Source organism: Vitis vinifera, chromosome 13 (genome assembly GCF_030704535.1).
Source record: "Vitis vinifera cultivar Pinot Noir 40024 chromosome 13, ASM3070453v1".
Classification (NCBI taxonomy): Eukaryota; Viridiplantae; Streptophyta; class Magnoliopsida; order Vitales; family Vitaceae; genus Vitis; species Vitis vinifera.
The window spans coordinates 2,719,599-2,742,485 of record NC_081817.1 but is presented as its reverse complement, the minus strand read 5'-3'; the positions used below and the strand labels follow the sequence as shown (position 1 = coordinate 2,742,485).

General features: G+C 32.5%; 4 protein-coding genes across 7 annotated transcripts; all 4 read left to right on the top strand.

Annotated features, from left to right (window-relative positions):
• Window positions 1-5,027: 5,027 nt before the first annotated feature.
• Window positions 5,028-9,479, top strand: LOC100256399 (ACT domain-containing protein ACR9). Its single transcript, XM_002283881.4, has 6 exons — window positions 5,028-5,339; window positions 6,115-6,330; window positions 6,414-6,519; window positions 8,140-8,470; window positions 8,759-9,043; window positions 9,127-9,479. Exons 1-6 carry the CDS (start codon window positions 5,186-5,188, stop codon window positions 9,271-9,273), a joined length of 1,239 nt encoding a protein of 412 aa, XP_002283917.1. The 5' UTR covers window positions 5,028-5,185; the 3' UTR covers window positions 9,274-9,479.
• Window positions 9,480-9,591: 112 nt separating this feature from the next.
• Window positions 9,592-12,950, top strand: LOC100251241 (zinc finger protein GIS2). 4 transcript variants are annotated; one of them, XM_010660293.3, is made up of 4 exons: window positions 9,592-9,946; window positions 11,012-11,127; window positions 12,033-12,125; window positions 12,320-12,950. In XM_010660293.3, the coding sequence occupies exons 2-4, from the start codon at window positions 11,021-11,023 to the stop codon at window positions 12,834-12,836; spliced, it is 717 nt and encodes a 238-aa protein (XP_010658595.1). In that variant the 5' UTR covers window positions 9,592-9,946; window positions 11,012-11,020; the 3' UTR covers window positions 12,837-12,950. The 4 variants fall into 4 exon arrangements, with proteins under 4 accessions (XP_010658595.1, XP_010658596.1, XP_059597478.1 ...); XM_010660294.3 differs by having other exon boundaries at window positions 10,906-11,127; XM_059741495.1 differs by lacking the exon at window positions 12,033-12,125.
• A 1,623-nt stretch (window positions 12,951-14,573) lies between these two features.
• LOC100246098 (enoyl-CoA delta isomerase 1, peroxisomal) lies at window positions 14,574-15,549 on the top strand. Its single transcript, XM_002283901.4, has one exon. It carries the CDS (start codon window positions 14,705-14,707, stop codon window positions 15,428-15,430), a length of 726 nt encoding a protein of 241 aa, XP_002283937.1. The 5' UTR covers window positions 14,574-14,704; the 3' UTR covers window positions 15,431-15,549.
• Window positions 15,550-20,324: 4,775 nt separating this feature from the next.
• LOC100241037 (enoyl-CoA delta isomerase 1, peroxisomal) lies at window positions 20,325-21,273 on the top strand. The gene has a single exon (XM_002279143.5). It carries the CDS (start codon window positions 20,473-20,475, stop codon window positions 21,193-21,195), a length of 723 nt encoding a protein of 240 aa, XP_002279179.1. The 5' UTR covers window positions 20,325-20,472; the 3' UTR covers window positions 21,196-21,273.
• Window positions 21,274-22,887: the final 1,614 nt, after the last annotated feature.

Genomic DNA, 22,887 nt, shown 5'->3' with positions numbered 1-22,887 from the left:
ATCATCAAGTAATAAAATTTCAAAATGCCCTCACACCCCCAACAATAAACATACAATTTTGAATATCAAATGTCGTCGCTCTGCTCCATTCCACTCTGTTTTTTTTTTTTTTTTTTGATATTTGCCATTTTTTTCTTCTTTTTTTTTCTATGTCTTTCACTTAATATGAGTCACATATTACAACACAAAGAGATCTGGTTCAACTTTGGTTCAAGTAGAGACTTATGATGATACCATTGCATGCATAGCTTTTAAAGTATGATTGCTCTTAACTCTAATTTTGGCAAGTATGGAGTAGTAATTGTCAATAGCTAACAAGTATAAATGTTTGGAGCAAAACTTGGGAGGCCTCATTACCAATAATACTAGGATGGTGGATAAGAATGAAACTTTACTCAAGTCTACATCACAACATGGCAAGCAGGCATGATTTAACAAGTTAGCAAATAGAAATAGAAAATATAGATTAGTAGCTAAGGACGCAGATGTGATATTTTCAGGGTTAAATGCACCACATGCTCAAGTCTTCCAAAAGTCAAGTAAAGTCTCAAATTTCTCGTACCCACCTGAGCTTGAAGGGGATTATCATAAGGAGTATAGAAGTTTAAAGATCCATCAATCTTATTATAGAAATCTGGCAAACCCTTGGTGATTGGAAGACTTTACCCTTATAATGATGTACTAGTAATCACTCTAATGACAGCCACTACGAGGTTCAAAGAATTATGATGGAGTCTTGAAACTTAGATAAGTTTGTTCCCCACTACCTTCCAAATGATTGGAATTCCAATGATTCAACTAACCTTAATTAGCAATTCACTTGTAGTGCAAGGCTTTCTATTACAATGGTTAAGTTTTTAGTAGTTAAATGTACCATCTCCTTATAATCCAATTTTGGGAGAAACTATGTTTTAATAGATTTTTATCAACTTATTAGTTTTTGATTCTTTATCTAAATAACAAAATAAAAATAAACATAATAATTACTTTTTGTATGGACAAACTAAACTTATTCAAATTCATTTTATTACTAATTTTCAAATATTTTTAATATATAAAACAAATAACTTCATAATTCAAAGCATTCAAACCATAAAAAATACAAACATGTTATCGACACTTCAACATTGAGCTCAACTTAAGCTAATTTAAGTTAAGTTAAAGTATACTTGATAAAAAGAAAATAAATGTTAATTATGATTTTTATGGATAATGATACTTTTTAGTCTTGAGGAAATCTTATATCAAGAAAATTAGATGTGACCAATCAAAATGAACCGTTTGAATGATTGATTTCATGTAAAGATAAGTCTTACCTCATTGTGTTGTGGATATGTTTTGAGTATGAACATTGAATGAGACATATATCAAATCAGGATTATCATGCAAACCTTATTTAAACTCGAAAATTAAAGATATATTTGAAAGCAATTTTCAAAAACATTTTTTTTAGACAAAAAAGAAAAAGAGAAACAAAACATGTTTGATAACTTTTTAACATGAAAATAATTTTTTGTCCTTAAAAATATAAAATAAAGTATTTAAAAAATATATATTTTAATTATTTTCACTTATATTTTATTTTATTTAAATAATTATATTAATATGAAAAATAATAAAAAATAAAGTATTACATATAAAAATTATTTATAAAAAAAACACATTAATATTCAGTTTCCTAACAATAAAAATATATATTTTAAGTTCCCGACCGTAAATCTCATAAATTAGTTTTTTTAGCATCGTTTTCAAAAATATTTCCCAAACAACACCTAAGATTCAAACAAGATACTTAATATAAACCCTTAGTCCTAATACAAAATGACGCATAAAAACAGCCTTGATTGGAAATGTTTTGGTGTCATTGGATTTATTAACGTTTTCTTTAACCCACGCTTTTATAATTTCATTGAAATAACATTTAAAATGTTATCTTAACGATAATAAATAACATTTAAAACAAAAAACACCCATTAAAAGAAGACGGACGATGGTAGTCTCGTCTCTTGCAATCTGACGTGGCTTTATGTTGTTTGTATACTTGCAAGTTGGCCGACAGGTCTCGCCTTCAGACGGTGGCCCACCTTGCTTCCAGACACAACAGTCGTGATTCGAGGATCGGAGCAATTAATTGAGAAAAAGACGTGATTATTGTTGGTGTCCAGACAACGATGCTCTTCAGATAGAGTTGTAACGGCTGGCTCAAGTGCTTTCTTACTACTTTAAAGCTAATAATTAACCATGCAAATAATGTTGCCAAACAGGTCCCACACAATTATGTACTTGATTTTTTTCCTCCTTAATCATTTCTGGCCGTGCTTTCAAGCCAGTGACGTTGACTCAAGCAATTCTTCCGTTGGACTCGGACCCATTTGCTTTTCATCAACCTCCGTCCATTTCTCCTTTTTGTCTTCTATTCTTCTTTTTTTATTTAAATACTTTGTAATTCATAAATTAGAAAAATAATTACATATCATCATGTTTTTTTATTTATTTATTGAAACATACCTCTTGAATGTATTTTATACACTCAAATGTGTATGTAAAAATAATTAACCTTTTTAAAATATTTCAAATTTTATACACTCACTGCTTAAACTATTATTTAATGGTAAAAAATAATACTTTTAATAAATAAAAAATATGAAATAGTAATCATTTTTAAATAGTTGTTTGAGATTTGTATTTTATAAATTTAAATTTCTATTTTGGGTTTTTTTTGTTTATATGGGTATATGAAAACAAGCTTTTTCCTTTTATTATATATTTTTTTCCCTTTTACATGTATTTTAGAAAATGTATGCTATAATTTCTTAGGATAATACATTTTTTTTTTATAAATATGAATTTTCATCGATTTATACTGAAATTGCACATCATTTTCTAATATAAAAAAAATCAAGAAAATATAAATTATTGAATAATTTTAAAATATTATTTTTATACATAATTGTTGAATAAGTTCATTATTATTAACGTGGAGGGCATTTCATTAGATTCATATAAGGGAAGTAAAGAGTGAAGATTAAGACTATATTTGGTTTGAGATTAAATAGGATATATATATCCTCCAAAATCATATTTCATTCGATAAGGAAATACATATCTTATAATATAATTTCCATTTATATATGATATATTGTATATTATATTCAATAGACATTATTTTTTAATATTTAAAATAAAAATTATATCATATTTAACAATATTCATGATTAAAATACTTAAATTTTATAATAAAAATTTTGATATTATGTTATTCAATATATAAAAATATTTTATATATCATATATTAATATTATAAAATAATGTATTTAATAAATATTTTTCCAATTTTTATTTTTGAACCATAAATTTTATTTAATAAAAAAATAAAAATAAACTTATTATACATAGATATATCAATAATTGGATAGATTATATATCACATCATTTATCATATCTTATATTTGACTGAAAGAATAGGAGAAATAATGATATAAGTTATTTTATTTCATTACTAATCATCCACCAAACATGGAATAAGATCCTCTTTTATAATATTGAGCCAATCAAACATAACAAAAATTTAGGAGAGGAAAAAATAAAATTTGGAAAAATATAAATAAAGGATATTTTTATTTAATTTAAAAAAAATCTTGCATAAAATTTTAAAATAGGAATGAAAATGTGAATCTCAATAATGAACTACACCTAGAGGGGGGTGAATAGGTGTTGTAGAACAATTTTAAAATTCTCCCAACAAAGATTACCTAACCTTAATAAAACATCCACAAGCAACAATGTATGCATCAACACTCTCCCAACAATTTATAAATGCAAAACACATGCAAATGCTTCAACACTCCTAAAAATAAAACAAAATATAGAGTGAGAGAAAGAGACAATGAACACCAGATTTTTAACGTGGAAAACCTCCGAAGAGATCAAAAACCACGGGCCTATCACCGATTGAAAACTCCACTATGAAGAATAAAAAACTGAGTACAAGGTTTTACCTAGCTCAAGCGAACCAATCCTTCCCGGAATACTTGACTAGTACCTTCATTTTCAGCTTCTCCTTTTGGAGCACACTTGGAGTCCGCACCAAGCTCAATCTCGGCCTCTTCTTGAATCCACACAAGAAGAAAATGGGTTTTTGCACAACCCAAATAGAATGAGAGATTTAGATGTGAATGAAAGAATGAATCAACCCATTTATTGCTCAAGAAAATCCATTGAAAACAAGTTTTGAAAACATTAAGAGAAGTTGATTTTCTTTGCAATCAAAAACCCCAACTTAGGAAAGCAAAAATGAGAAATGAAGAACACTTGGGAGTGTGGCTGCTTTCCCCACGTTTTCAGCAGTCTCTCTACTCAGAAAATGAGAGAAGATTGGGTTTTAAAGTGTAAAAAGAAACCCTTAATCTAATGACTGAGATTTGATCAAAAAAACATTAGTTGGATAGATCCACACCTACACCTGGATCGATCCAGAAACAGAGGAATAAAAGCCTTGCACCAAAAACCATTTTTCCCAACTTTCTAACACATTTTAAAGATTAAAAACCGGGTTGATTCACACCCAATCACTCCAAACTCGACTACATACCTTGGCCTCTTAGCAAAGTCTTAGTCTTCAAAGTCAAGTAGTCCGAATAGGAATAGGAAAGCCGAGTTAGGGAACACTTAGGAATTTTGTCCGGAATTGCCAACCTAGCTAAACACTCACAAGGAAAAATAAGAATTTATTTTTTAATTAGAAGATTATTTCCTTATTTGTTTATCAAATATTTCTTAAGATAAATCGATCAAATAAATTAATTCAAAAACCCGCATTTCTCATATACGTGGAAAATTAAGTTTATTTTTGTTTTTCCTATTTAGTATTACTTTATAATTATTTTTTACGTGTGCCTAGTCAAGCCTGACGTGGCCACGCTATTTATTCACTTTCATGACGTGGACATCAACAGACTGGGGTCCAGCGCGAAGTTGACAGCTACCATTTCCCTACATTTGGCGCACATTGTCCACTTGCTGGAAATAAGAGGAGGGAGAGAAGGGAGGGACTAGGGACTAGGGAGGGAGGGGGTGTATCCGGCAGACGTTAACCTACGAACTCGCCCGACAACCGTTACGACGGCGATGAGATGTGTTGACCGGCGACGAACATTATTATGTAGGGATCGCTTTGACGTAAGTCATGGGGATTTTTTGCGACGACGCCGTTTTGATCCAGAAAGGGAACAAGCCCGGCGAACCATGCTCCATCACCATCAACTGTCCTGATAAAGCCGGGCTTGGATGCGATCTCTGTAGAATAATACTCGAATTCGGGCTCTGCATTGCTAGAGGAGGTCAGTCATGTTCGATTTCGAACTCAATTCTTTTTTTCTTTGGGTTCGCAATATTTTAAATCGTTTTTTTCCTTGAAAAGTTTGATTTGAATCTTTCAAATTTTACTTTTTTTCATTCTTGATTGCTTTTTTGTTAGATTTTTTTTTCCTTTCTCATCGTTTTTTCTTTTTTTTGGATTTTCAAAACTGAAATTTTGATTTAGCCATTTTCTCAGATGCAAACTAAACAGTACTTGAGCACTGGTTTTTAATCTTGCTGTTTTCACATTTTATCTTTTCTGAGAAAAAAGCAGGCTTCGATTTAGGGCTGATTTGGTTTGCAGTCACTTCTTTCGATTATGATGTTATATTCAAATGTGACTTTTTTCTGTTCAATTCTGATTTTAGATTTTATTTTCTCACCTTTTGTTTCTGAGTGGCATATCCGACGTGCTTTGCTCACCTTGGAAGAAAAAAAAAAACTAAAAATGTTGTTGGGAAGAAGAATCGCAACAGATTTGTCGACCACCAACAAACTGCCCCTAAGAACACCACCATTGTTTATTTGCTGTTGTTTTACAGTCTGTCAAAAGGCAGTTGATTTGTTTTTCTTTCCTTCTTTGGAATGGTTCCAAATTCTTTTGATTCTTTTAGTAAAGTAGTTTTTTCTTCTTGTTCCTTAATTTATTTGAATCCAGTTCAAAAGGTCATATTTGCTTTAATTACGACTTTTCATTTGCTGACTTATTTTTTTGGTGTATACACACTAATAGTTTTACAAAATATTTGGATGCAGATTTCTCAACTGATGGGAGATGGTGTTACATTGTGTTTTCCTTTGTTCCATGCCCTAGCTCGCTCAAAATTGATTGGGAAAGCTTAAAAAACCGGCTTCTATCTGCATGTCCTTCACCTTTATTTTCATACTGCTTCAATCAGCAGTATGGTTCATCCCCTTCTCCGGTTTATATGCTAAAGCTTTTTTGCCTTGACCGAAATGGGTTGTTACATGGTAATTACAAATGTCATTCCTTATTATTTTTGGCTTTATGATTTATGTAAAAATCACCTGACATGGTTGTTGCATTTTTGTAGATGTCACCAAAGTCCTCTCTGAGCTCGAGTTTACAATTGAAAGAGTAAAAGTGATGACAACCCCTGATGGCAGAGTCTTGGACCTTTTCTTCATCACGGATGGCATGTTAGTATTTGCTATAATATCCGTAAGATAGGTTATATGAACAAAAAATTTATGCAAATTTATAGAAAATTGAGGTGGCATCAATTTCTATCTTAGATTTCAAAGAAAAGTGGACCACATAATTGATCCATCAATTTCTATGACTTAACTTTTTTTGTAAAGCTTTTCCTTTGCAAAAATGAGTAGTCCTCTGACTTTTCCAAACTTACTTATTTAGCAGCTAGCTATATCTAACTCTTACAGAAGCAGCCCACCACCCAAAATATCATGTATTGCATGTTGGCTCGTTTCTGGGAGACCATTTATTTAAGTTCTAAAAATATTGAATTTGTTTCAAAAAGTTATTTTCCTGAGTTAACCTAAACTTCTAGGATTTCAGTGGAATCCTAGGTAGGTTCACTGGGTGAAGATTTACCTTGGTATGCTGTTGAAGAATCACCATGAATTGGCGGTATGGCTGCTGGCTGGTCAACTGTATTGGGTCAATGTTAGGTTGCATTCCATTTGATGTTCCTGTAGTTTATGTTCTCTCTTTCCCATTGGAGCTGACATTTTATGAAATTCTCTTGGGCTCAATCTTTCATTTCGACGATCATGGCTATGTTGTACATAGTTATTGCTTTTTCTGAATTTATTTTTGGAATTTTCTTAGATTTCACTGTTATGTAGACTTTGATATTGGCACTAAATCTTCTCCTGAATGGATATTCTTAGTCCTGTTCCTTGCAATGTTAGGAATCACTATCGTTCTTACAAACTTGGTAACAAAAATTGCATTTCCCTCCCTTCTGCTCTTTTGCAGTAGGAATCCTGGATTTTGTAGCTGTGATGTAGATGATAGAAGTAAAACTATAATACATCTCTGCCAATTTTGTAGTGACTACATGGTGGGACTCTCCCTTGATGGAACCATAAATCTACAAGCAAAAGAGACAAACTTCTAGGCTATATTTGGTTTCGGAATAATCAAGGGAAAGAAAATAAAGAGAATTAGTGAAGGAAAATAAAAAATAAATTTAAAGTTAATAAATTATTTTTATATATTACTTCAAACTTATTTCACTTATTTTTCCTCTTCATCATAAAGATTAAGAAATTTTAAAATGCATAAATTTGTAACTAACTTTAATTATATTTAATTTTTTGTTATTTTTCATATTAAAATTGAACACGAGAAAATCATTTTCCTTAATATTTTTTTTCTTTCCTTGGTACTTTCAAGGAACAATCATGACTGTACAATTCTCCTTATAATTAGATTCAAAAACAAATCTGTTATGAGTAAACTGCCCATATTGATTTATCTGTGAGATTCTTGTCTAGAGACAGACGACTGATGTTCTTGACCATATGGCAAGCAATGTCCCTGATTTATCATCCAATTCATATGTTCCTTCTCTATCCTTGTACAATTTTTTACTTCTTCTCACTTAGTAAATGTCTTTTCAGGAATTAAACTTTGTTTTGTTGCAGTCTATTTTTCCCAACATCCTCTTTGTTTGATTGATAGAAGTTTGTGTCTTCAGAACATAACAATGATAGGAAAGCAAATTGCTAATGACTGGGTCATATATCAAAGAGTAGTGGCTAATTCTAGTATTTGCTATTGTATCATTTCAGGGAGTTACTACACACGAAGAAGAGGCAAGACGACACATGTGCTCGTCTGCTTGCTGTTTTGGGGGAATTTAATGTCATCTGTGAAATTCAGTTGGCAGGGCCTGAATATAGAAGTCAGCAGGGCTGCTCTTCACTGTCACCGGAGATTGCAGAAGAACTATTTGGCTCTGAGCTATTAGACAATAAGTCAAATATGACTAAACTTGAGAACGGCACTATTACTGTAGATAATTTTCTGAGTCCAGCTCATACCTTGCTTCAAATACAATGTCTTGATCAAAAAGGCCTCTTCTATGACATTATGAGGACTTCAAAAGACTGCAATATTCAGGTATTTGCTGATAGAGTTTCTAGTAACTCAATTTTAGTCGGGCATGGATTAATCTGGTTCCACTAAAGCTATAGATTCTTTCTTTCTTGAATGTTTGAATGACTATGCACATTGGACAGTTTGCCTTCTTTTCTTTCGATTTGCAACAAAAACTATGTAGATTTGATGGCTAACTGGGTTAATGATTTTAGCTTAGGAAATCTTAAGAGGATCACTGCACTCAAGTTTCCTTCCATAACTGTTCCTTTATGGTTAATTATATTGATCTTAGTTAACCAAATTATATAGATTGCCTATGGTCGATTCAATCCAAGTGTGAAAGGCTACCGCAATATGGATCTATTCATCCAGAAAACAGATGGGAAAAAGATAATAGATCCAGAGTATCAGGCTTCTTTGTGTTCTCGTCTCAAGGAGGAGATGCTTCACCCATTACGAGTTACTATTACCAACAGGGGACCAGACGCCGAACTCCTGGTTGCCAATCCAGTGGAGCTATCTGGGAAGGGAAGACCCCGCGTTTTCTATGATGTTACATGCACTCTAAAAACATTAGGGATATGCATTTTCTCGGTAAGAAACCTCAAAATCTGATTTTCTTGGTACTTTCATTGTACTAGATGTTAAATTCTCTTCCCTTTTTTATTGCTTTGTAGGGGGAAATTGTTAGGCATTCAACGTCGAATCGGGAATGGGAAGTGTACAGATTCCGTTTGGAAGAAAGCGTTGAGTTTCCATTAACAAGTAGTCGAAGTAGAAGTCAGATTGTTGATAGGGTTAAACGGACATTGATGGGCTGGTGACCTTCATCACCACCCTCCTGCCTTACTGGGTTGTGGCGCAAGTCTTTCTGCTCTCTCTGCTCTGTCCATTATTAACGTCTCATGATGGCTGAGCCATGAAAAGCTCCTCCATGATGCTTCTTTAATTGTAATTTCTTACTATCCTTAAATAATATTAAGGAAGTTCTCTCAATAAAAAAGTTTCCATGCTCTCATTTTTATTGTCAGCACCTCTGTCTTGAAATTATTTCGAATTTTCAATCGCAGTTCACACATGACCCTTTGGATTCCTTTGCAATATCATGATTTAATCTGGCCAATTTTAATCTTAATTGGTGACGTGTCATATAATATTTTTCTAATTTCTAATTAAATTACGATATTCTTACACTTATTTAATAATTTCTTTCAACATAAAAATTAGAATTTCAATCTTTTTACAAATTTGGACGTGGAGGCATCAAACCCTGGCTTGAAAAGCTTTTCCTTGATTAAGAGGGAGGGAATTGGGTGACACCGACGTTTATAAATACGACGTCGTTTTTTCAAATGGTTTCTGCTTCTGCTAAAGTTAAGAGAAGTTGAAGTCTCTCTTTCTCTCTCCCCTTTCCCCACCCTAGGGCTTCTTCGATGTCCTCTCTGGTTTCCGGAGCTGGGAGAATCGAACCCTGAGGTTTTGCTTAATCGTAAAAAGGTATTTTACTTTTTCCCCCTTTTATTTTTTTTTTTACAGATTTTTGGATTTGTTTTGGAAATATGTTTTCTTTTCACGATCTGTTTGGTTGTTGAGAAACAGTAGGAATTGAAACGGGAAGAAAAGGCAAAAAGAAAAAGGAAAAGGAAATTCTGAATACTATAGCAGCCGCTCTAGGGGAGGCCTTTTTGTAATATTTCTTTTTTCTTGTAATGCGTTTCATTGACATCCAAACAGAATATCATGAGTTCAGTTTAACTCGCTCATATATTACCTTGATTTGGGTACGCGTTGTGTTATTTTCTTTTGAGCACTTTTTTTCACTGTAGGGATAGGGTTTGGTTTTGTAAATGCCGTTGAATTCAAACGGTTTGAAATATTGAGAATTATCATCAAATTGGAGCAAGGTTGAGATTGAGGTTCTTAATGAATCCTCTGTACGAGGTTGGACATTGTGGCATCTTGCATTTATCACCTGTTTGGTTGCTGAGAAAGTGGAGAAAGAAGGAAATTAAAAGAGTTAATTGTGGATTTCTTGTTGTTTGAGATATGAGAAGTAAAGTGCTCAATCAATTGGGCCTAATACAACCACTTGGTTTGTTTGAGGTGATCGTTCAGTTTGTAATGCTAAATGAAGTAAATGAAATATAAGAACATAAGTTTCTTTTGGGTTCCTCAGTTATCTATGTTTTTTTTTTTTTTTTTAATTTCCTTGTGTTGTGGAGAACAAAATATTATTGATTCATCTTTTTTTTTTTTTTTTCATTTCCCGCATCCTGCTTGTGCCCCTTCTCCTCTTTTTCCTCTGTTGTCATGGCATTGCCTTTTAATATAATGCTTTTATGTGCATGTATTATTATTATTTTTGAATTTAAGAGTGTGTTCAATGTAATTTGGGTTGGAGTTGTTGGATGTTGACTTAGATTTATGTTTGTGGTTTGGGCTGTGTGGTGATATAGGCAGGCAGCAGATACTTTTGGTGGGTCGGAGTTGGCAATTCCTGGGCCTGATAGTGTTGTGTTCTATCTTTCATTTTGTCATATATTTGAGAAAGTTTACTTACAGGTTTCCAGTATGACTCTGGATAGAAGCAGAAGCCCACCACAAGCCAAGAGGCTTCGTAGCAGTGACCGTGCTTCTTACCAAGACGCACCTTACCCAAGGGATCATCGAGTTCACCGGTTTGCTCCTTTATCAATTCAGCAAAATCTAACTGTTATTCCTTTTATCTACACACACACACACACACTTATAGCCCATGTTGCATAAATGTTATAGTTACATGTTACGGTTCTTGTTTGAAAAGTGTGCTCTTAGTGATGATTATGTTCTTTTGTCTGTTCCATTTCTCACTTGTTCTTAGATACAATTTTCCTTCTTTCTTCTTGGGCCTTGCTTATTACTAGGAATCACTTATGTTCGGGGTGCTTGTAGTGCTAAAAGATAAAACTTATGCTTTTATCACGTATTCACATTGTGTATGCCTGCCTCAGATTGGTGACATGAAGAGACTAATTTCTCTACAACTATTGAAAAATTGCAGTGTCCTTTTCTAGTTCTGGAAAACACCATATATAGGAACTTAATGTGTATGCATGTGTAGATGGCTTAAAATTGGGTGGATGCTTTCTTGTTGTAACTTCAAAATTTCATGCAAAAGTAAAAAATAAAAAAGTATACATGAAGATGAAGAAATTGAAAATACCATAGATGAGAATAACTTGGATAGGGCATGTGATCCCCAAGTCTTGCTTTGGAGTAATTACCTAAATGTATGGTTATTTTCTAACAAATATATTATTTTCTTAAACAATTTGGAAGAGCTGCTATAATAGATAAAATTGAGAAAGAAATCCCCTCTGGAATTCTATTGAACACCTACTTGTAAACACATTAACATTGTCTGTGGTAGTCCAAGCCTGCAGCATTGGAGGTTACTATCTCCAGTATGTTGATTTTCTAAATGCATTCCTCTCAAAGTGGTCTCCTTGATGTGTGGACTCTACCTTTGTTAAAACCAAGATCTTTTAGTTGCTGCTGTCTTTTGGTTTAAATTATCACAACCAATTATATTGTTAATTTCCAGGCAAGATTATCTGTGCAATAAATGTAAGAGACCAGGGCATTTTGCCAGAGATTGCCCAAATGTGACTGTATGCAACAACTGTGGCCTTCCTGGGTAAGATGAATTCCTCCCCTTCTAGTTTCTCTAGAACATTACATGTTTTATGAGAGAACAATTTCTAGAATTAAAATATGTCAATACTTGGTTGATGTATCATGTATGGTGGTTCCTCAGGATAGTTTAACCCCTGATTCACCCACCAAACTGATTTCTGGCAAAAACCTGATTTAATATGTTTTCCTTTGTAGCCACATAGCTGCTGAGTGTAACTCAACAACCATGTGTTGGAACTGTAAAGAGTCTGGACATCTTGCGAGCCAATGTCCTAATGATCCAGTGTGCCATATGTGTGGCAAAATGGGTCACCTGGCTCGGGATTGCTCAAGCCCAGGTCTACCCGCTCATGATGCGAGACTCTGCAACAACTGCTACAAGCCAGGCCACATTGCTGCGGACTGCACCAATGAGAAGGCTTGCAACAACTGCCATAAAACTGGCCACCTCGCTCGAGACTGCCTCAATGAGCCTGTCTGCAACATCTGCAATATATCAGGTCATGTAGCCCGCCAGTGCCCAAAATCAAGGCTGGTGCCAGAGACAGGAGGCCCTTTCCGTGACATAACATGCCACAACTGTGGGCAGCCAGGCCATATCAGCCGTGACTGTGTATCCATTGTCATCTGCAACAACTGTGGTGGGAGAGGTCATCAGTCATTTGAGTGTCCTTCAGTCCGAATGTTTGACCATGTTGTGCGCAGGTATTGACCAGCCACTTATAGGAATCTTTCATGGGAACTACATTTTGTTTTGTTGTAATACATTTAGATTGCGAATTGATCGATCTTAAATGAGAGGTATAAGCGTCTGATTCCTCTTTCATAGAGCTACTTGGTAGTATGTTGCATGGAAAAGAGTGAGACAAGGCCATTGCTGGGTGTCCTTCCTATTTCAGTATGAATTTTAGTTTGAAAACTTTATGGCAAATCATTATCTCAGGGCTTGGATATGGGCGTTCTGGATATTTTGAATCTGCCTCCCAGATGCCTCTTAGGGGGGTGTGAATTTTCCCTCGACTGAGATTCAGCTTAGTGTTGATTACTCTAATATTACACGATTTTATTCAAAAGTTGATCAACTCTGGATTCTGTGTGGGGATGGCTGACTTCCATTGTTATCAATCTTCCACTCTCCATTATTAAGTTGTCTTGAGCAGTTTGGAGAAGTGCGACAACATCTTCAGCCTCACAAGCTGGCGCTGGTGCCCACATGCTAAACCTGACCTTACTAGACGCATCTCAGTGGCTCTAGGGCAGACTCGGTGCTGAGAGCTCCACATCCAATGCTCTCATCATGGCCGCCAGGGAAAATTCTTCTCCAATGGCTAATGAGCGTTGAAGTTCAGAGCGGTCCTCATTGATCTCATTTGGCTTTCTATGCCCACCATCGCGGCAGTCTCCGGTCATGCCTCTGCTGCGCCTCCTACTGAGCCACAACTATGTCCTCACGATAAGGACTGTGGCTTCGTCTACATGAGCGAGCTGGACAACTGAATCAAGTTTCTAGCTATTCAGTGCACAATCCGGCCGAAGGCTCGGCTCGAGCTCTTGATTCAAGCTACCAAATTGATGGCACGGGATGCGCTGGCTTTGGGATCATCTGGGCACATGATAGCGGTCGAAATATCCACTTTTCGACCACGGAAGATTTCCAAATTTTTTCATAAAAAACATATGGAAACAATAAAACAAACAACAATTCATATATTAACAGTAAAAAAACAATGTGCATTATAAAGAAAAAATATGATTTTGAAAGTAAAAACAATGTGAGTTTGAATAATGACTTCCATTTATGCTTTAGCGCAATGAGGCATTAAGTTGAGAAAACGAGGAACTGAGAGCCCCATTGTGATCTCGATGTTCGACGCCGTCATCAATCCCTATGGAGCAATATGCTAGAGTGAGGTCACAACGTGCAAACTGTAAGGACTCCCTCCCTCCCATCTTTCTCTCTCTCTCTCTCTCCCGTGTTAGATATTATGTGATTCGGGTTTAAGAACAATTAAAATATATATATATATATATATATATATACATTGTTATTTAGTTATGCCATTTAGATTTTAAAATAAAATAAAAACATGAGAGCCACGTATAACTTCTTGTGTCCAAGATGTTCAAGCCCAAATCAAGCCATTGTCCTCAACTCGGCCCATTTCAGCTAATGAGCAGCCCACTAAGGTTATTTTGATAGTTTTGACTTTTGAGACTCTTCTTAAAAAGAGTAAAGCACAAAAAATGATTTTCGAAACTCTCAGAAAACGTTGAACTAACTTTTAATAAAAAATAGTTTTTAATGATTTGTTTTAAAAATATGCTATTTTTGAAAAAATAAAAATATTTTTAAATTATTTTTTAAAAAATATTTTAAGTAACAATTGAAAATATTAATAATTTTTTTTTATAATATTTATAAAAAGAATTTATTAAAAATATATTTGTTATTTTATTTCTTTTAACTTTTATCTTCATATTGATTCAAATAAGTTAAGTTTATCGGACTTGATTTCCATCCTTGAAATGAAGAAGAGGCTCTCTATTGCTTTACTCTTCAAGCATCAGTGAGGGAGAGCGATGTGCAGTTTGGAGAAGCGCGGCAACATCTTCATCCTCACGCTCACCGGCCCCGGCGAGCACCGGCTAAATCCCACCCTACTCGATGCCATTTCAGCCGCCCTAAGCCGAGTAAGAGCCGAGAGTTCAATGTCATCTGCTCTCATCACGACCGCCGAGGGCAAGTTCTTCTCCAACGGCTACGATCTCGCGTGGGCCTCCGCTTCCGGCGGCGTCTTCCTCGATCGGGTCAAGCTCATGTCTTCAAAGCTCAGATCACTCGTCGCCGATCTGCTTTCCCTTCCGATGCCGACTATCGCCGCCATCTCTGGCCACTGCTCAGCCGCCGCGGCGATTCTCGCGCTTAGCCACGACTACGTCCTCATGAGGAATGACCGCGGCTTTATCTACATGTCCGAGCTCGACATCGGGCTCAAGATTCCCGATTGGTTCGTAGCGTTCATTCGAAGCAAGATCGGAGCGCCGAGGTCTCAACGCGAGCTCATGCTTCGAGCCGCTAAATTGACGGCTCATGATGCTCTGAATTGGGGTATTATCGACTCGGCGCACGATAGCACGGAGGAGGCTGTGAGGGCGGCCATCCGATTAGGAGAGGAGTTGGTTGGGAGGAAATGGGATGGACACGTGTACGCTCAGATACGGATGCGCATGTTAGCTGATGTGTTTGATAAGATTGGATGTGATGAATCCGTAGGAGAAGTGAGTCACACTCGCACACGGCTATAGGCTATAACCATGGACAAAAACTCTATTGGCCTTAAGAAAACTCTAATTATCAATAAGGCAAATTCAAAATCCCCAAAAACATATATTGGATTATATGGTATAAAGGATTTTTATTCTAATTTTGGCTGTAGGATTGGTTTGATTTAGTTCTGAATTTTTGGCTTTATTTTTTCAAGAAAGGAAATTCAAATGCAAATTATTTAAAACTTGATATTTTTTTTGTAATTAAAAAATGCAATTTCCAAAGAGATTTTTGTTAAAATCGTCAATTTTTTAAAAAATTTAAACTCGTAAGATTTTGATTTATATATATAATGCTCTTTAACATGTATTATTATTTTTTATTTTTTTATATATTTTTTATGTTTGTCAAAAAAATTTTATAAAATGGAAACATCAATATTTGGGTCAAACCATGGTACCTAAAAGCAACTTTTCGGTATTATACCTTCACATGTTGTCTAATGGGATATTGACACGTATACAAGCTATAATGATACAAATTAAATAAAACCTATTAAAATGAATTGTCACTGTCCTATCTACCACATGGTCCAAAATAATCCCTCCTTCATAGAATTCTCCTGGATATTTTGGTCAATTTCCAACATTTTTCATAATAATTAAAAAGAACTAATATTTAATAAGAAAATATGTTATGTTCTTTCCCAACTTTAGGCTAAGAGGGTGTTTATTTTTTATTAAAAATAATTTATTTTTATTTTAAATTATTTATTTTTATATTTTATTTTATGATTTATTATAAATTTTTTATTGGATAAAAAATATCAAAATATTTAATTTTTTTAATAAAAAAATAACATATCAATTTTTTTCTATTTAACACTGTTAATTATTATTCAATTTTAAGTTATATTTAAAATTAAATAAAAATAAACATAGGAGGAAAAGCAAACCTCGAGTACGGATGAGGTTTTTGTTTTCAATATTTTCAAAATATTGGAAAAAAAAATGTCATTCAAAACTAATATTATTGAAAATCATAAAATAAAATAAAATAAATAAATAAAAAGTGGTGGGAATCACTGCTGCTTTTGAAATTTGGAGAGGAACATTAAAAAGTAAGATGGGAAATTTGGACAAACCTCCATTGTTTGATTCCAACAAGATAAAAAGGAGTTACCTTTTAACTGTAACTTTGTTGGCGCCAAGGGTTAGAAATGACAAATTGCTTGATTATTTACAAATTAGTGGATTCTATGGATTGGATTTTTTGGCTTTTAATGTCATCAATTTTCAATGTATAGTTAGCATGAAGATCAAAGGAATACTTTTAGGAAAAGACAAGTCTAATTTGGAATGAAAAGGGACGATGGAGGACACAATAGAAAAAATAAATTCCAAGTAAATTATAATAAATGTCACATTAATTAATGGAATTATAATAAATTCCCAATATTCTCTCCTCCACTCTTTGGAGAAAAATGTATGTTGGTCAAATGAGGAGAAAGTTAACCTAAGATTCCTTTTTGTTTTGCTTTGATTTTCAATCAAGTGTTTGTTTGTTTAAAATAGAAAAGGAATTTGCATTGGAAGCTTGAAACCCTTTTGAAAATTACCAATAATGTTTTTTTTTAATTATTTTCAATTATTTTTCAAAATTAAAATTTTGTTCATTTGAAAAATAAATAAATTTTTAGATTTTTTATTTATTGAATTAATAAACACTCAAGTTTTACAATATTTCTTTGTATTTTTTATCATCGCTCTTAATAAAAAAATGTTTAAAAATATTTAAATATTGGTTTAAAAACTAGTTAGTTTTTAGAATGATTTTACGAAAAATTAGATTAATTTCACTCCATTCCGCCTAGTTTTTTTGGTTAAATACTTTTTTTTTTTTTACTTGAAATCTGATCAAATATCTCTATTATTTTGAATTAGATGAAAAAAAATAGAAAAAATAACAAATAAAAAATAACAAAATTTCAAATTAATAAAACATCCAAGAAAAATTGTAAGAGGAGTGAATGAAATTAAGTATACAAAAATTGTATATATATATTTGTCTTTATCTGTTAAACATGTTTTTTGAATTTGTTTTTTTTTTCAATTCTAAAAATATAAAAATATTTTAAACAATTACTTTCAAACATACTTTAATTTTAGACTCATTCGTGGCATTATAAACTTTAAGCATCACTAACGGGACAATTGAAATTATACTTAATTATGCCAATATGAGATAATGAAAAGACAAAAAAAACAAAAGTATGTTTGGTAATTATTTTTTAAAAATATTTTTATTATTATTTATAATAAATAAAAATATATTTGACAACAAAAAAATTGTTTTCTGTTTTATATTTTTAATAACAGAAAACAAAAGTGTTTAAAAAATATATTTTTGAATTATTTTCTTTATTTTTACTTGTTTTTTGTTTATATTTGTTTTTTAAGGGTTGTTTTAAAAAATAATTATAAAAAAGAATGATTACAAATAAAATATTAGATATAAAAAAAATTAAAATATATTTTAAATATTAGAATAATGTTAAAAAATATTTTAAGTTTTTAAATAGATTTTTGATTTACAAAATATAAAAAGAACAAATTTGAAAACCAGTTATCAAACAAATCCTAAATTTATATTCAGGAACCTAATTTTAAAAACTTTAATTCTAAAATCATATAAATTTGAAAAATAAACAATAAGTAGATTTTGTCTTAAAAAAAAAAATATTGTCTTTGATAATTAAATATCCGATTTACCTTCCAAATATTTGAAAATGGTAAAAATAGAAAGGACAGATGGCGAAAGGGGAAAATCTCAGAGTAAAAACTACGAATTCTAGCGCATGCCAGTTAATTAAATCTTTGTTATAGTTACACGTTGCGGTTCTTGTTTGAAAAGTGTGCTCTTAGTGATGATTATGTTCTTTTGTCTGTTCCATTTCTCACTTGTTCTTAGATACAATTTTCCTTCTTTCTTTCTTCTTGGGCCTTGCTTATTACTAGGAATCACTTATGTTCGGGTGCTTGTAGTGCTAAAAGATAAAACTTATGCTTTTATCATGTATTCACATTGTGTATGCCTGCCTCAGATTGGTGACATGAAGAGACTAATTTCTCTACAACCATTGAAAAATTGCAGTGTACTTTTCTAGTTCTGGAAACTCAATGTGTATGCATGTGTAGATGGCTTAAATTTGGGTGGATGCTTTCTTGTTGTAACTTCAAAATTTCATGCAAAAGTAAAAAATAAAAAAGGACACATGAAGATGAAGGAATTGAAAATACATGCGCTGGCTTTGGGATCATCGACTGGGCACATGATAGCGCGGACGAGACCATGAGGACAGCCTGGTTAGAACTGAGGAGTTGGCGGAGAACACTATCATTTTTTATTTTATAACTGTGAATATCCAGACCAACTTACGTGTACCTCGACTAATCTCATGGGACCTTGAAGTTAATGATCAGGTAAACCTTCAGTGGCCCTGAGGGGACTCGAACTGATGACCATTGAAGAATACTATCATTGTTGACAACATGGATAGTGGTTGAAATATCCACGGAAGATTTCCAAATTTTTTCATAAAAAAAAAATGGAGATTGATTAAAAAAACATATGGAACAATAAAACAAACAACGCATATATTAACCGTAAACAACAATGTGCATTATAAAGAAGAAATATGATCTGGATGTTCGACGTCGTCATCAATCCCGATGGAGCAATATGCTCGAGTGAGGTCACCACATGCAAACTGTAAGGACTCCCTTCCTCCCATCTCTCTCTCTCTCCCATGTTAGATATTATGTGATTTGGGTTTAAGAACAATTAACATGAGAGCCACGTCCAGGATGTTGAAGCCCAAATCAAGCCATTGTCCTCAACTCGGCCCATTTCAGCTAATGAGCAGCCCACTAAGGTTATTTTGATAGTTTTGAGACTCTTCTTTAAAAGAGTAAAGCACAAAAAATGATTTTCGAAACTCTCAGAAAACGTTGAACTAACTTTTAATAAAAAATAGTTTTTAATGGTTTATTTTAAAAATATGCTATTTTTGAAAAAATACAAATATTTTAAAATTATTTTTTAAAAAACATTTTGAGTAACAATTGAAAATATTAATAATTTTTTATATATAATATTTATAAAAATAATTTATTAAAAATATATTTGTTATTTTATTTCTTTTAACTTTTAACTTTTATCTTGATATTGATTCAAATAAGTTAAGTTTATCGGACTTTACAAGGTAGGATTTCCATCCTCTATTTTTTAATGGTTTATTTTAAAAATATGCTATTTTTGAAAAAATACAAATATTTTAAAATTATTTTTTAAAAAACATTTTGAGTAACAATTGAAAATATTAATAATTTTTTTTATATAATATTTATAAAAATAATTTATTAAAAATATATTTGTTATTTTATTTCTTTTAACTTTTAACTTTTATCTTGATATTGATTCAAATAAGTTAAGTTTATCGGACTTTACAAGGTAGGATTTCCATCCTCTATTTTTTAATGGTTTATTTTAAAAATATGCTATTTTTGAAAAAATACAAATATTTTAAAATTATTTTTTAAAAAACATTTTGAGTAACAATTGAAAATATTAATAATTTTTTTTTTATATAATATTTATAAAAATGATTTATTAAAAATATATTTGTTATTTTATTTCTTTTAACTTTTAACTTTTATCTTGATATTGATTCAAATAAGTTAAGTTTATCAGACTTTACTAGGATTTTCATCCTCTATTTTTTAATGGTTTATTTAAAAATTATGTTATTTTTGAAAAAATACAAATATTTTAAAATTACTTTTTAAAAAACATTTTGAGTAACAATTGAAAATATTAATAATTTTTTTTATATAATATTTATAAAAATAATTTATTAAAAATATATTTGTTATTTTATTTCTTTTAACTTTTAACTTTTATCTTGATATTGATTGAAATAAGTTAAGTTTATCGGACTTTACGAGGTAGGATTTCCATCCTTGAAATGAAGAAGAGGCTCTCTATGGCTTTACTCTTCGAGCATCAGTGAGGGAGAGCGATGTGCAGTTTGGAGAAGCGCGGCAACATCTTCATCCTCACGCTCACCGGCCCCGGCGAGCACCGGCTAAATCCCACCCTACTCGATGCCATTTCAGCCGCTCTAAGCCGAGTAAGAGCCGAGAGTTCAATGTCATTTGCTCTCATCACGACCGCCGAGGGCAAGTTCTTCTCCAATGGCTACGATCTCGCGTGGGCCTCCGCTTCCGGCGTCTTCCTCGATCGGTCCAAGCTCATGTCTTCAAAGCTTAGATCACTCGTCGCCGATCTGATTTCCCTTCCGATGCCGACTATCGCCGCCATCTCTGGCCACTGCTCAGCCGCCGCGGCGATTATCGCGCTTAGCCACGACTACGTCCTCATGAGGAATGACCGCGGCTTTATCTACATGCCCGAGCTCGACATTGGGATCAAGATTCCCGATTGGTGGTTCGTAGCGCTGATTCGAAGCAAGATCGGAGCGCCGAGGTCTCAACGCGAGCTCATGCTTCGAGCCGCTAAATTGACGGCTCATGATGCGCTGAATTGGGGTATTATCGACTCCGCGCACAATAGCACGGAGGAGACTGTGAGGGCGGCCATCCGATTAGGAGAGGAGTTGGTTGGGAGGAAATGGGATGGACACGTGTACGCTCAGATACGGATGCGCATGTTAGCCGATGTGTTTGATAAGGTTGGATGTGATGAATCCGTAGAAGTGAGTCACACTCGCACACGGCTCTAGGCTATAACAATGGACAAAAGTCAAAAACTCTATTGGCCATAAGAAAACTCTAATTATCAATAAGGATTTTTATTCTAATTTTGGCTGTAGGATTGGTTTGATTTAGTTCTGAATTTTTGGCTTTATTTTTTCAAGAAAGGAAATTCAAATGCAAATTATTTAAAACTTGATATTTTTTTTGTAATTAAAAAATGCAATTTCCAAAGAGATTTTTGTTAAAATCGTCAATTTTTTAAAAACTCTATTGGCCATAAGAAAACTCTAATTATCAATAAGGCAAATTCAAAATCCCCAAAAACATATATTGTAATATATGGTATAAAGGATTTTTATTCTAATTTTGGCTGTAGGATTGGTTTGATTTAGTTCTGAATTTTTGGCTTTATTTTTTCAAGAAAGGAAAGAAAGGAAATTCAAATGCAAATTATTTAAAACTGGATATTTTTTGTAATTAAAAAATGCAAATTCCAAAGAGATTTCGGTTAAAAGGGCCCATTTTTCTAAAAATTTAAGCTTGTAAATATATCATGTTCTTTAATATGCATCATTATTGTTTTTTTTTTTTTTAAATATTTTTATGAATTTTAATTAAATTTTTATGTTTGTCAAATTTTTTTATAAAATGGAAACATCAATATTTGGGTCAAACCATGGTATTATACCTTCACATGTTGTCTAATGGGATATTGACACGTATACAAGCTATAATAATAAAAATTAAATAAAACCTATTAAAATGAATTGTCAATATCCTGTCTACCACATGGTCCAAAGTAATCCCTCCCGTACCCATGTGATATCATTGAATTCTCCTCAATATTTTGGTCAATTTCCAACATTTTCATAATAGTTAAAAATAATTAATATATGATAAGAAAATATGTTATGTTCTTTCCCTTTAGGCATTTTTTAATTTTAAATTAAAAATAATTTATTTTTATTTTAAATTATTTGTTTTTATACTTTATTTCATGATTTATTATTAAATTTTTATTGTATAAAAAAATATCAAAATATTTATTTATTTTTAATAAAAAAAGGTAACATATTGAATTTTCTCTACTTAACACTATTAATTATTATTCAATTTGAAGTTATATTTATAATTAAATCAAAATAAATAAAAAACAAACATAGGAGGAAAAGCAAACCGCGAATATGAATGAGGTTTTTTTTTTTCAATATTTTCAAAATATTGGAAAAAAATTACCATTCAAAACTAATACAGTTGAAAAACATAAAAAATAAAAAATAAATTAAATTAAAAAAAAAAAAAAAAAAAAAGTGGTGGGAATCGCTGCTGCTTTTGAAATTTGGAGAGGAACATTAAAAAGTGAGATGGAAAATTTGGACAAACCTCCATTGTTTTGATTCCAACAAGATAAAAAGGGGTTACCTTTTAACTGTAACTTTGTTGGCGCCAAGGGTTAGAAATGACAAATTGCTTTGATTATTTACAAATTAGTGGATTCCATGGATTGGATTTTTTGGCTTTTAATGTCATCAATTTTCAATCCATAGTTAGCATGAAGATCAAAGGAACACTTTTAGGAAAAGACAAGTCTAATTTGGAATGAAAAGGGAGGGTGGAGGACACAATAGAAAAAATAAATTCCTAGTAAATTATAATAAATGTCACATTAATTAATGGAATTATAATAAATTCCCAATATTCTCTCCTCCACTCTTTGG